Raw genomic sequence first — 15,072 nt, 5'->3', positions numbered from 1 at the left:
ATCCCTGACTTTGGGGACAGATTAGAAAGGGATATAAGGTAACAAAGAAGGATTACTTAATAACCTGCGAATCAAAGCTGGGTGTTTTGGTCAGATAATTCTAATGGCTAGGCTAATAGAATTTTAGTTTGTCTAATATGTTAGACATAGAATTATGCTTTCTCCGTAAAGCTCTTTTAAATAACATCTCTGCACCTTCAAGAAATGGGCATAAATGAAAAGATTAGCTATAAGATGAGCAAAAATTATACCAGAGCTTCTCTCTGGAATTTGGTTTTTGGTATACAAGTGTATAGAAGCCTCATTTCCACTTTGCTCAGGCCATAATCCCAACAGCAACCCTTTACCACTGTGCCAGAAGGGCTCCTTAAGGTAGTTACAACCTAGGAAATGGAAATGGTTTTGTTAAAGAATGACTGCTGAGTTGAAAGAAATCGTATATAGAATGCTTCAGAAAGAGGAGGCAAGCTTGAGGTATATTGCATGAGAGCTTTCCGAAGATGGATAGTTTCTTCCTGAGCCCATCTTCTGCCATAACTTCACATGTTGGTGTTCTCTGTATTTGTGCCCTACTTGTCTTCTCCCTGTTTAAGTGATTTCATCCTTCCCCACAGTTTAAGCCACCTATGCTTTCTGACAACTCTCAAATCTAAAATTCTAGATGGAGATTACTTTAGAGTTCTAGATACCTATTTCCAACAGCCACCAGGATATATCTACATCCCAACTATCTCAAAATTCAGCTATCCCAGGTGACACTAAAATTTCTTATTTTTTCATCTTTATTCCCAGGTTCCTCTGCCGCTCACTCCCTCCTGTAAACAAATCTAGTCTTCTTCCTATGACACACTAACCCTCTCCCCACTCCCAGTTGTTAAGCTAAAAACCCCCGTCGTCCTTGGCATTTTCATCATCACAGATGATCCCTTTCTCTAACCTCTCACAGTTTCTCCATGCATTAGTTGTACAAACTATTTTGTTTTGACCTCTGTACACTGCGTTTTCTTACCTGTGACCAAGCATTTTACATTGTCCTGCTATCCCTCCTTCCCCCTTGCCAGCCTAGATGACTTTTTTCAAGATCTCTCTGGAGTATTACTGTCTTCCCTTTTCACCGCTGTTTCCCTTCTCCCCCAACAGCATTGGAGTGTTTTGGTTCAATTCTATTAAAAGGCTTTAAAAGTAATAGATTTAATAATTCTAATCAAGCAGAAGGAAACATCTCAAAGAATTGACTAGAATATTCAGGCTGAAAGGGCATTGTTAAGGGCTTTAGGCTAGATGATTTTTTTTTTTTTTTTAAAGGTAGAGGAGAAAAGCCCTAGAGAGTAACTTGCTTCAGGTCACAGCAAATTTGAGATAAGGTCAAGCTGCAACATGTATTTAGGAATTCCACATCTAGTGTCCTTCCCACTGATGGACACTACCTGACTTCATATTCTTCCAGTGATCACTGAGTGTTGGGTGTTGTGCAGAGGAGACAGTGAAATTAGTCATTTTGTACAAAAGCGTCATCTAGAAAGATTAATGTGACTGAGATTTGGCTGATGGAAGAGGAGAAGTTTGTTCAGGATTTATAACCTTTTTGCCCCAAAGGAATTAGAATTACCTAGATGCAAGAATTAGATATTAGGCAGCAAGAAAAGAAAAATGGCAAGTTTAGCTTCAGACTGAAAATGAGGGATGTGGTTAAGGGATGTTTCACCAGTTACCTGCTGTTAGTTAAAAAGTGACGGCATTACCCATGACCACTAGATACCAAGGGCTGCTGTGGAGAAAGTCTGTTTTGCCATTAAGTGCAGGAAGTGAGTTTGGAGGTGATCTAATTAACAGCTACCTCATGTTGTAGCTAGAGAAAGGCGCCCCAGGGTCAGAGTAGCAAGTAAGATATTTAGGACTCAAATTCCAAATAGTCGGTTTGTGAGTCAAGGTTCCTACAACATATGAATTTGGTCAATGGCTTTCGGCCTCGTGGTGGATTTTGTATAGCACATAGGAGTTTTGCCTGGTGGGAGATGGTCAGCTCTTAATGGTTAGTGTCGTATGGGGAGTGCGAGGCATGGCTTGTGTGGCTTTACTGGATAATCCTCCTGTTACTGCTGGCCTGGTTAGAGAAGCCTTCACGGAAAGCGCGGGAGCTGACCTATGAAAGAATGGCAGCATCTCCACAGAAGTATCCAGAGAAGCAGTATGAGCAAGGAGTGGGATTAAACCATGGAGGTCTCCAGGAGTTAAGGATATCCAATTTAAAAGTTGAGGAGACATTTGGAATAGAGGAAAGAAAGTAGAGGTTAGGATTAGAAATAAATATAACAGCCTTTCATTAATAAGGTAGTTACTGATTTTAATTTTTTGGCCTGTTTATATGTCTTTGCTTGGAGAATTCTGAATTACTTTTAAATAAGTATGTTAGGTAGATTTAACATATAAATAAGGTTTTTATAATAGGCCACTGCTGAGTGAAAATTTATTCAAGACTTGTTGGTTTCTGAAATGGAATGCAAATGTTTCAAAGTTTTACATTTATTTCTTTTGACATTCTTTTCTATCATGTTCTTTCTCCAGTTTTGTTCATTTTTATGTAATCACACCATGAAAACTTCTATGCACCTTAAATGGCTAAAGTGCTGTTATTTCCTCATAGTCAAAGGGAAGAAATGTTTCCTTAATAGTACTACAAAATGGATGGTAAATGTAGTTATTTCCCTGAAAGCCTTTTTCTTAATTTCTTTTCCTAACCCAGCTGAAGTAATTTGAACTCTTACATGGTTTTAATGCCTTCATATTAAATTTTTTTATTGAATTTCTCTCTCCTTTTTTATTTAAATTTTCTACTTTCTAGGAAAGATACTCCTTTAAAATCAGTATTGAAAAACGTAAATCTTTTTACTAGATTAAGGTGTTCTTTAATCACTGAGGAGCCCTGGTGGTGCGGTGGTTAAAGCACTTGGCTGCTAAACAAAAGGTTGGCAGTTCCAATCCATCAGCCACTCCTTGGAAATCTTATGAGGCAGTTCAGCTCTGTCCTACAGGGTGACTGAGTCGGAATCGACTCGACGGTAACAGATCTGGTGTTTTGTTTTAATTACTAAATTCAAGATTTTTAAGAAGCTGGTTGGTTAACCATCAGCTTCTATTTTGTCAGACTAAAGGAATGGTTTTAGAAAGTTTAAGAGGAATATATGAAACTGTACTTCCTTTTTAGTATAACTATGTTATTTAGGTTTTTTTCAGGTGTTCTGAGGTGGAAGTCAGTTGACAAAATTTGAAATCCTTTCTAACCTCTCCCTTCTTTTGTCTGAGCTAACAGTGTACATCTCTGTCTAGGTAATTGCCAGGCATATACTATTTTCCCAGTCTCAAGGAAGTAATTTAAAGTAGCCAGCACTATAGTGTCAGATTTTTAATTTGGGCTTAAAACCCCTGGGTATGTAGCCTTCACTCCCCAGTAATGAATTACACTATCATCAGATTACCTGCTTGCTGGTGTGTAAACAGTACATGAGATCTGTTTCAAGAGAGCTTGCTTTAAATGTAAGCACTCCAGCATTGGGGGAAGTGCCACCCTCCTCCTACCCTTTTCTCACACCGTTTCTTGTTTCAGTCTGACTCAGAGGAAGGAAATAATCTCTTCATCCTGTCAAACTTTGCCTAATGTTCATCTAATAAGAGATAACTAGTTATTGTATAAACTCACTTATCTTACGTAGGTATGATTGCATGTCTTGTAACATTTAAGTATGTAACTTGAAATAATAGAATATTAATTAAACTTTCTTAGTTTATTTAGAATATTTGGATTGTAATGGTAAAATTGCTCTGCAAATTTCACTTTATCGGTCACCAATTTTTCCAGACTAAATTTTTATGTCTCGTATCTTGAATGTTTTAATAGAATTTTAGTTCATCTAATTTTTAAATTAAGTGTCATTAGAGTAGCTGTACAAGGAAAAGCTGTATTTATGTCAGAATTTAACTACCACATATCATAATGATCTCCCAAAATAGCATAACTTGCAAATGTAGAGAGATCTGGAAAAAGAAGGTAATGTTAATATTAATCCTATCTACATATTCTTTGGAATACATTTTTAGTTTAACTTTTCTTTATTTTATGTAACCTATCGTATCATAGATGTCTACCACAAATTTTTACTGCAGTAAAACCTGCGAAAGCTGGAACCTGTGTAAGGAGGAAACCTGTCAGAAAAGGAAAACTCAAATATTTTCCACTAATAGCAACAGAAAAGTGTAAGACTGCACCCCATCAAAAGCAGAAAACTTGCGAGATCCAGAGAACTGAGGCAGTCCTGTCGATTTCCAGCTCTCACAGGTTTCCCTGTGTTTACTTAGCAGAATCACTTTGAATGAACAGAAATAACTACTGGGAGAAATAATTATACTGGGAGTTATAAACATTATTTATACCATATTCTTAGATGGTTATAATTCAGCCTAAACCAAGGAAATAAATTTTACAAATCACAAATATTTAAAGCTGGAAATACACTCTTCAATAAGGGGAGTAAATTGATGTCGCGTATGTTGAACAATACCTTATCCACCAGAATGAAATAGTTTCTGAGAGAAAGAGGAGGAGTTAATGCCTTCTCTTCCTGCTTTCTCCCTTTTTGTTTCCTGTTGTTACTTTTCCTGTCTGTCGTTTGTTCACATCTTGAGCTCATACTGTACAGGGTATTAAATCCTACATGAGTCATTTTCATTTTGGAATGTGTTTGTCAGTAGTCTCCAAAGTGTAATGAAAGTAGTCTTACTTTCACCCTGTCCCCCCTCTGCCTGCCTTCCCAAACAGATAGCCACTTTCTCTGTTCATGGGTGTGTATGAGTGTGTGTGTGTCTCCTTGCACAGTCTCTTTATGCATATACAAGCAAATACAATATACGTGGTTCCCTCCCACCCCCTTTTCACACAAAAGATAATGCAAGCTCCTGCACCTTTACTTCAGAGATGTCCAGGATACATTGTTCCTATCTCAGTACACAGAAAAACTAGGTTGTTAGTTGCCGTTGAGTCTTTTCCGACTCATGGTGGCCTTATATATAACAGAACAAGTGTTCCCTGGTCCTGTGCCATCTTTGTGGTTGTTGGTATGTTTGAGTCCATTGTTGCAGCTATCGCATTGAGGGTTTCCCTCGTTTTTGCTAATCCTCTACTTAACTAAACATGATGTCCTTTTCTAGCAATTGGTCTTTTCTGATGACTTGTCCAAAATGAGCCAAAGTCTCAACCATCCTTGTAAGGAGCATTATGGTTGTATTTCTTCTAAGATTGATTTGTTCATTCTTCTGGCCGCCCATCCTATATTCAGTATTCTTCACCAACAATACAGTTCGAATGCATCAATTCTTCTGTCTTTTATCATTGTCCAGCTTTCACATGCATATGAGGGAATTGAAAAGACTGTGGCTTGGGTCAGGCGCACCTAGTCCTCAGAGTGACATCTTTGCTTTTTAAAACTTAAGTCTTGCAGCAGATTGGCCCAATGCAGTAAATATGTCATTTGATTTCTTGACTGCTCCTTCCATGGACACTGGTTGTTGATCCAAGTAGAATGAAAGCATTGACAATGTCAGGTTCTGCTTCATTTATCATGATGTTTATCAGTCCAGTGAGCATTTTCATTTTCTTCTTATTTGGGTAATCCATACTGAAAGCTGTAGTCTTTTAACCATCAGTAAGTGCTTCAAGTCATCTTCATTTTCAGCAAGCATAGTTGTGTCATCTGCATACCGCAGGGTAGTGAGTCTTCTTCCAGTCGTAATGCGGTGTTCTTCCTATAGACCAACTTCTCGGATTATTTGTTCAGCATACAGATTGAATAAGTAAGGAGAAAGGATACAACCCTGACGATCACCTTTTCCAATTTTGAACTATGTGGTATTCCCTTGTTCTGTTCGAACAACTGCCTCTTGATCCATGTACAGTCAAGAATTGTGGGAAGATACCAAGTACATCATACATAAAGAAAGGTCATTAAAAAGACAGGAAAGAAGGCAAAGACCAAAATGGATATCAGAAGAGACTCTTAAACTTGCTTTTGACCTCAGCTTAGCTAAAGTGAATGGAAGAAATGATGACGTAAAAGAGCTGAACAGATTTCAAAGGATGGCTCGAGAAGACAAGGTAAAGTATCATGACATGTGCAAAGACCTGGAGTTAGGAAACCAAAAGGTAAGAAGACAATTGGCATTTGTCAGGTGAAAGAACTGAAAAGAAAATTCAACCCTCAAGTTGGAATATTGAAGAATTCTGTGAGCAAAAAATTGAACGACACATGGAAGTATCAAAAGAAGATGGTAGGAATACACGGAGTCATTATACCAAAAAGAATTGGTCAGCGTTTAACCATTTCAGGAGATAGCACATGATCAAGAACTGGTGATACTGAAGGAAGGTGTTCAAGCTGCACTAAAGCCATTGGTGAAAAACGTTTCAGGAATTGAGATAACTATTGAAATGCTTAACAAATAGTTGCAGCTCTGGAAGCACTTTGAAGAAATTTGAAAGACAGCTACCTGGTCGATGGATTAGAAGAGGTCCTTGCTTGTGCCCATTCCAGAGACAGACTATCAAATGGAATGTGGGAGTTAGTGAATGATATCATTAATAGCACATGCTAGCAAATTTTCGCTGAAGATAATTCAAACAAAAGTGTAGCCTTACATCAGTAGGGAACTGCCAGAAGTTCAAGCTGGATTCAGAAGAGGACTGAAAGGAAGGATAACATTGCTATTGTCAGATGGATCTTGGCCGAAAGCAGTGAATACCAGACAGAAGTTTACCTAAGTTTTATTGACTACGCAAAGGCATTTGACTGTGTGGATCATAACAAATTATGGATAACATTAAGAAGAATGGGAACTACAGAACACTTAATGGTTTTTTATAGATATGTACTATTCATTTGGATGCATATGCCATGATTTGTTTAACCAGTTCCCTATTGATAGATGCTTTGCTGTTATAAACAGTGCTGTAATGAGCAACCTTGTAAACACATTATTTCCTGTGTATAAAAAATATCTATAGGATCAGTTACCAGTTGTAGGATTGCTGGCTCAAAGAGTAAATGTGTGTGTGTGTGTGTGTGTGTGTAATTGTGTTAGATATAACCAGATTGCTCTCTCTAAGGCTTTAATTATGCCACTTAACACCAGCACTGTATGAGGTCAGTTTTCCCACAAGCTCACTAACAGTGCATTAAATTTTAATGTATCTGACAGTCTGTTTTGGAAAATGGTATTACTTTGTAGTTTTAATGTGTATTTTTATTATGAGTGAGATGTTGAGTATTTTTTCATGTGTTGTGAACTGTCAGTATGAATTCTACTCATATTTCTATTGGGGTCTTAACAGATTTCTAAAAGTACTTTATATTTTAAAGAGATTATTGGAAAAGTTTTTAATTTTTATATATTTTTAGGCATAAAATACTCCAGAGTCTTAAACTCTTCCAAAATTAGCTTTTTTAAGACCCTTAATACAAACGATGTGGTTGACTCTGGAAAAAGGGAGTCTGAGGTAGGAGAGGGACTTTGTATTCATTTCATACCTTTTTGTGTATATTATGAATTTATTTTAGCTTTTGCTTTGAAATAGTTATAGATTCAGATAAGTTGCAGAAAGAGTATAGGAAAGTCCTATGTACCCAGATTCCCCGATGGTAACATCTTGCATGACTGTAGTAAAACCAGGAGATTAACATTAATATAACCAACAGCATATATCTTTTTTCTCTTTTTAAACATTTTTTTCTGGCCAAAAATTTAACTTAAAATTAACTAGATAAATATAAAATATATTGAGCATTGATGAGAAAGATTTTTATTGAAGATCCTAACAATAAATAAAATTATATAAATATTTAGATGGGAAAATTATATAAATATTTAGATGGGCTTCAATAGTTCCTTAGTAAAAGCTTTTTTCACACCATTGTGAAACTAGTTACTTGAGAAAATAATAAAACTTACTTTTGTGAGTAGCCATTTTACTTGCTTGTTCAGAATGAATACGAGTTTAAAAATCACTTATTTTGTGTTACTAATAATAAAAATCAACATGGGGCATTTTTGTGGATTTTTTCATCATGAAATTAAACAGATTAATCATTTTTATGTTGGTAGAATTTATGGTCAATAATTAGAATACATAAAATTTTAAGTTCTTAGCTTAATTTACTATTCATCTAAAAGTTTTATTCATGACCTTAGAGGTTTGTATTTGGCCAGAAGATTTTGTTTTAAAAATGGTGATTGAATAGAAAAGTTTAGGTTGGTATTTAGAGTGAATGTAGAAATTAAATCATTGAAGCTTATTGTATTATGTATAGCTTTGTTTTCCTATTTATAAAATAGTCCTTTTTTAACACTGTTAGTACGTGGTATTTATATTATGCAGGGAAACCTGTGAGAGCTGGAACTCAATGGGACTGCCTTGTTTTTCCAGGTCTCTTTTCTGCCTGTGACAGGGTGCGATCTTACCACTTTAATATTGTTCTCTATTAGTGGAAAATGCATTTTCCTTCTCTGACAGGTTTCCGCCTTACAGAGGTTCGGGCTTTTGAAGATTGTGCTGTAGTTTTAAATCGTTAAATATAATGTTATTTAAGTGTACATGAATTTTATCTATGTAGGCTCTTTTGGACGGAGAATTGTTACTTATTCTTAAAAATAAGTGTTAATAATATTTTTTAATGCCCTCTTACAGAAGAGTGGTGGATTTTTTTAAATTTGACTTTCACAGGCTTGCCGAGCTATAGATTTGTTAGTTTTATTCTTCTGCAGTCAGCAACTTACATCTTCTTAATTTTCTTTCTAATAAGCAAACAAAGCACACCTTTTATAAAGACACAAAATATTGCCCAGGTTAGAATGAATGCATTTTAGTAGTAATGATGGTATTATAGAACTTAGAAGTTAATTTCGGGGATGGGGATAAAGGTGGTAGGTGATTTACTGAAAACAATCTATGATTCCTAAGGACTGACCTAGAAAGGTGGTGACTTCTACTTGTAATTTTGTGAAGAATCATTTTCACCACATTTGGGCAAGGGGGCGTGAGCATAGCAGTATAAGATTTACCAGCTCAATTAAAGGAATAGTTCTTACCACAAAAGATTTGATTCTGTAATTTAGGGAATTAATGTATTTAAAATTGTGATTGAGCTTCAACACAGAAAGTTAGAGATGTCTTTGAGTAAAGCAAGGTAATTTTTTTTTTTACAGTATTTTGCTTATAGATACATATGATTTTAAGATACCTTCAGCTTTCTAACAAACGAAAACAGTGTTTTAGTTCTGAGTGAATAGGTAAACTGTATTGGCTGTCTAAAGATCCATGAGCAAGTGCCTTTTCTAAGAAGTTACCTCCCTTGTTCTCAGAGCTGAACTACTTCTAGGAATGTGCTAAATAAGATAAAGGGCATGTTATGAAAATGGTTTCATCCTTGGATCCATGCTTAGGGTTTTACAGTTAACATTGGTACTCAGTTAAAGCACTCTTAATAATATACACAACTCTGGATTTACTTGAGGTCATTATAGATAGTCGCTTTCTCCTTTCAGTCTTATCGTCATGGTAGAAAAAGTATTTTGACATTCTGTGTAGCTTTGAATCTACTACTAGCTTTGTATCTTTGAGCAAGTTCCATGGCCTCAGTTTCCTCAGTTGTAAAATGAGAATGTCACTCAGGCTTGTTTGAAGGACTCACTGAAATAACTGAGTGTTCCTTTCCTCTACCTGGTTTCTTTGTTAGTTTTTAAGTAAGCGAATCTTAAGTAGCCATTATGTCTCTGCCCACATTACTACAGATAAAGAAAAAAGTTGATTTCTCACAAAGTTTTTAAAAATGTGAGGTTAAATTATCCTGACTTTGGCTTCACTGGTTTTAAGTTTTAGAGAGAAAAGACTGGCAATGATTTGCACGAAGTCGCTGGGCTGAGAGCATGGATGAAAAGTTAGCCTAGTAAGAAGGACAAAAATGTAGAGAACTTGTGAAATTGAGGTTCATACCTGACTGCTTCTCTTCCCAGTGAGATTGCAAGTGATCTCTGTGATAAGAGTAAGGAGGCCTGGGAAGAGAAGCCGTGGCAGGGAGCCAGGTGGGATTAATTCAAAGATGGTGGAACTGCCTGGAAAGCCAAGCTATTTTCCTGTAGTGCGGCATTGATAGGTTAAGTTAAATGGGTTTTACTTTTCTGGTGAATTCCATTGTATTTGGCTTTATTTAAACATTAAATTCAAGCTCATTCTGTTCTTTTGGGAGGCTTCAGTGCCAGTAAATAAATTCTTCATATAGAAAGTAATACAGTCATTCTTATCTTTCATTTCACAGTTCTACATTTCTGTCTATTCCCTCCATACTCATAATTCATCTAACAAATGCTGATCAAGGTTTGATTTTCTTCAAAAAAAGTGACCCATAGTAAACAGATTATTTTAAAAAATTATTCCTTGCCTTTACCATGATAGTTAAAAAAGAGATTCTAAGCTTTCATTTTCTTCATTTTATGTTGATTCTGTGGCAGTAATTACATTTGCCTGTCTCTGTGGGTTTTTTGTTTTGTGTTGCCAGATTGTGGCCAATATTTAATAGACATCCACATGGTACCTGTCATTGAACTTTACACTGAAGACTTAGGGCATATATAGTTTTTCTATAGTTTATAGTGACATATAGTCATACATTGCTTTGCAGTTTCTGCAAGCATTTAAAGCCTAATAGGTATAGGTATTTGTTAGTCCTTTACAGTTACTAGGTATACAGATACCTTTTTCATCTTAGATGTATCAGTAGGAGGAAGTAAAGTAGCATACTGTAATTAATGTGGTTAATGCTTAGATAAACATGTCAGTGTTTTTCATGTATTGATTCAGAGTTTCGAGGATCAAGAAATGGAAAGTCCATTGGGGTATTTACACCAACTCCTTCATTTTACAGATGATGAAACCGAGGTCCAGGGAAGCTAAGTAGCCGATTTGCTGATGGTCACACAGGTAGTGAGTAGTAGAACCAGGATAATAACCAGGTGTACTTGGATTACAACGTACAAGGCACCTTTAACATCGGACAGGATAGTCCTGAGCCTCAGTTTGGTAACAGTGTTGAGGGTCCACACATCTAAAGTAAACAGTTTTCTCATATTTTAGCACCCAGATCTTCCTAGGTAGGGTATACTTTATAATGAGTATTTAGTAGTTTTATATAAAAATTGTTTTAAAGACCTCTTTCAGTAATGATAGATCGAAGTATCAGATTTATTTGTCTTTAGAAGAGTAATAAAAAGAACCCTAAAGCAAAAAAAGCTTGTTGCCTTTGAGTCGATTCCAACTCATAGTGACCCTGTAGGAGAGAGTAGAACTGCCCCTTAGGACTTCCAAGGAGCAGCTGGTAGATTCGAACTGCTGACCTTTTGGTTAGCAGCCATAGCTCTTAACCACTGCACCACCCGGACTCCAAAAAGAACCCTACTGATTGGTTTTCAGAACGTGCAGAAACACCAAGAAGAGGATGTAGATTCTTGCTGCTCTTAACTGAAGTTAATTCATAAGAAAAATAATCTACCCAAGAAGATCATTATTCAACTTTGGATGTTTATTTATTATCATACAAAAGCTAAGGTGATATTTGAATTTAGGATGTACTTACCAGCTAGACTACTTCGAATTTTTTCTGAAAAACTGGTCTAAACCACATACAACCCATGCCTCTAGGACGGTCAGAATGTTGAGTGCGAGTACTGCTCAAAAGCCTCCTGAATCATTTTTAGAAGCCAGATCTAAATATTTTAAAACTAGGTGTTAAAATATACTGACTTGTAGAATAAAAGTCATCACCTGAATTTTAATGCAATAAGTAATCTCTGGGATTAGAATATATAGTTGGATAATGAAGAAGTTTACCAGTTGTGGAGAGGGTACTATTCATTCAGTGTATCCTTTTAAAACCACTCAATTGAGAACTCCTCAGTAGAAGTGGGAATTACTTTTAAAGTAGCATCTGTCATAGGCAAATTAGAAATGTTGGAACTACAAAGGATTTTTAGAAGCCATTTATTTACTGAGATTCTCATTTTAAAAATGAGAGGCTTGAGTATTAAAATTGTCAGAATAGACTTATTAAGCTGTTTTAAATTACTTTATTATTAAGTAAAACACAAATGTTTTTATATTATTTTGAGACTTGGAAGGGAGGTTAAATTTTTTAGAATAATTTAGTGAAATATTCTAATTTTTTCCAGTGCATCTGGGGGAGGTGTTGTAGCCATTGACAACAAAATAGAACAAGCAATGGTAAGTAAAAGTCTATCGTCCTCTCATTTCATAGATTGTTGGTTGATGAAGCATTTGGTTTTTGTCATTAAAAACCAATGCCTAGTTTCTCTGAACCAAAGATGACCAAGTTATATTTTTCTATAATGAGATTCAGTTGAAGATGCTAGAATATTCTTGAGAACTTATAGTCTAGAAATAAAATTAAGTAAATATTTCCCCCATTTGAATACCTCACATGCCACACATTACCCACTGATAAGAGCATTTTTGGACATAGATAATTAAAATGCAGTATGTTCCAAAAATATTTCAGCATCAAAAATAGTTTAAGGACAAGAGTATTGAAGTGGAAACTTCATCTGGAAATCTTTGTCATCTTTTGGTCATTTATAGGCATTGTTTTACTTGGGTTTAATAGATTTGTTTCTTTTGATTCTGGTTCTGATTTCTGTTATTACTATCAATTTACTGGAAAATGTTACTTACTTTTTTTGTTGTTGTTCCCCTAAAGATATTTTTGTCACATTTTACAAAATATTCTTATTCAAGTTTATTAAGACCATATAGATAGGCTATAAATAAGTACTGTTAGTCTCAAGCTGTTAAAAAGTGAATCCTAAGATTTTTAAGTGGTAAGTCACTTTATCTAGAAAGCAGTAGTAGGACTGGTTTGGTATCAGACAGCCTCCACTGGAATGCTGCTCCTTTGTTTTTCTTAGTCTTGACATCTAAGCATGTGATTTTAAACTTTTTTTAAATTCTAAGCTTACAATTGACGATTTGGGGAGCTAGAATTTTTAGAAATCACTGCAAATTTTGAAATCACACCAGATCACTCCAAATCAAGCTCAGCTTTTGGGCTTGCTGCTCTAGTTGGGAACTGGATTTTTTCCACCCCATCTCCCATAGGGCTGGTCAGGATATACCGGAAACATTAAAAGCAAGAGCAGGAAAACGAATATGAAAGTGGCTTGTGTTCATAAGGCACCAAGTGGGCTAGAACCTTTCCCTTACACTTTTTTTTACATTCTTGATTTTGTTTTTCACAGGATCTGGTGAAAAGCCATTTGATGTATGCGGTAAGAGAAGAAGTGGAAGTTCTAAAGGAACAAATAAAAGAATTAGTAGAAAGAAACTCTTTACTTGAACGAGAAAATGCACTGTTAAAATCTCTTTCCAACAGTGACCAATTATCCCAGCTCCCAGCCCAACAGGCCAATCTTGGTAGCACTTCTCAGCAGCCAGCAGTGATCGCACAGCCGCCGCAGCCAACGCAGCCTCCACAGCAGCCGAATGTCTCCTCAGCATAGTGCTTTCTGCCTCGGTCAGAAAAAAACTGAGAGCAGTCTGTCCTTGTGTGCCACTGGTGTTCTTTCCACTTTATACGAAAGCAAGTAGCCATGCTTCGGTTGTGTGTTTGGCCTTTTCAGTATTAGACAATCATTCTACAAGAGCTTTTCCTCTCTCTGAGATGTCATGCCGCGCTGTTGATGTCCAGTTCTGTGTCTTCAGTACAAAAGGAGACTAATGGATGGGGTTTATTAACGGAAGCAAAGTCTGCGTCTTTCCTGGTGCGCATGAGTGGGGTCTTTAAGAGCTGGGGTGGCTCTCCCATGTTACCGATTACCCATGGATCACCCTGAGCCCTCCTGTCACGTGATAAACAACAGTTCATCTAAAGAGCCACTTTTCCCTCAATATCAGTAACATTTGCCTACATGAGTTTTCATTTATTTGTGTTTTATTTATTACAGGGCTGCTATTTTCATAATGTACATGAACAATGTCACAGAACTTTTTTAATTTTTTTAAATGTAAGTATCAGTAAAGGAATTGAAAGACAGGATTGCATTTAATAGATAAAACGTTTAGGCAATAATTGAACAAAAGAATCCTGCCATATTTCTAACACTAATGGCAATTTACCTTCGGTATTTATTTTCAGTAGTAAAGACCCAGCTTGAATGTAAATTTTGTATAGTGTAAGTATGAAGACCATAGTGCAACTGTACAGATAGTCACCAGTTATTGTGATATAATAAATAATTGGGCTATTTTGATGAAGAAAACTTTGTTCATTTGTTTCTACTTTCTAATAGAGAAATTGCCACGATTCCTCTGCTTTTTGACATTTCGTATGACTTTTTTTTTCGGGTGGGAATAAAAAGCTGTGAAATTGTTCAACCTACTTTGTAACCAAAGAAGCAAAGCTGTGTAATGGAGTTTTTTGTTTTGTTTTTGTTTTTTTATAATGCACATTCTTTATGTATTTTTATTTAGTGTTTTCTCGGTCACAATTTTCTTTGCTGTCTAGCATGATCTGCATGACCTATAATCTTTGAACCACTTTCGTACCTCATGTTTTTATCCAGCACTCTTATTGTAATATGTACTAGTCTGTGAACAATGTCAAATAAAAAAGAACGGACAGGTGGTATGGTGGAGCAGAGCTAGTGTACTATACACTAGTTGTAAAAAAAAAAAAAAAATGAAGTGAGCCATCTTTTGTTCATTTAAAATGGTGTTTTGAATTTCGTATGCAGAAAACGTTTTGTTACATTGCAGATTTTAATGTATTTAATAAATGCAACATGCAGATTAAGTGCAGTGTATACTGAGTATTTAAATTAAAATGTACATTTCATAAATACAGTTTCAAGAGAAAGCATCATTTTGTGTATACTAACACATTAAGTGTATGTCAGAAATTGATGTATAAATATATATTTTAACACATTTTCTGAAATTAAACTGCAGTTTTGTTGAAATATTTG

General features: G+C 35.7%; 1 protein-coding gene across 1 annotated transcript in view; it reads left to right on the top strand.

The window, feature by feature from the left end:
- The window catches only part of TSC22D2 (TSC22 domain family member 2), a 43,951-nt gene extending 29,156 nt beyond the window's left edge, over positions 1-14,795 (top strand). Inside the window, exons 2-3 of the mRNA XM_023733905.1 lie at positions 12,265-12,316; positions 13,348-14,795. Coding sequence (XP_023589673.1) covers positions 12,265-12,316; positions 13,348-13,608 — 313 coding nt within the window. The 3' untranslated portion in view covers positions 13,609-14,795. The remainder of the gene's footprint in view (positions 1-12,264; positions 12,317-13,347) is intronic.
- The last annotated feature ends 277 nt before the right edge of the window (positions 14,796-15,072 follow it).

The sequence above is a fragment of the Trichechus manatus genome, unplaced genomic scaffold (assembly GCF_000243295.1).
Source record: "Trichechus manatus latirostris isolate Lorelei unplaced genomic scaffold, TriManLat1.0 scaffold00062, whole genome shotgun sequence".
Classification (NCBI taxonomy): Eukaryota; Metazoa; Chordata; class Mammalia; order Sirenia; family Trichechidae; genus Trichechus; species Trichechus manatus.
The sequence above is the reverse complement of the archived record's forward strand: the minus strand, read 5'-3'. Positions and strand labels throughout refer to the sequence as shown.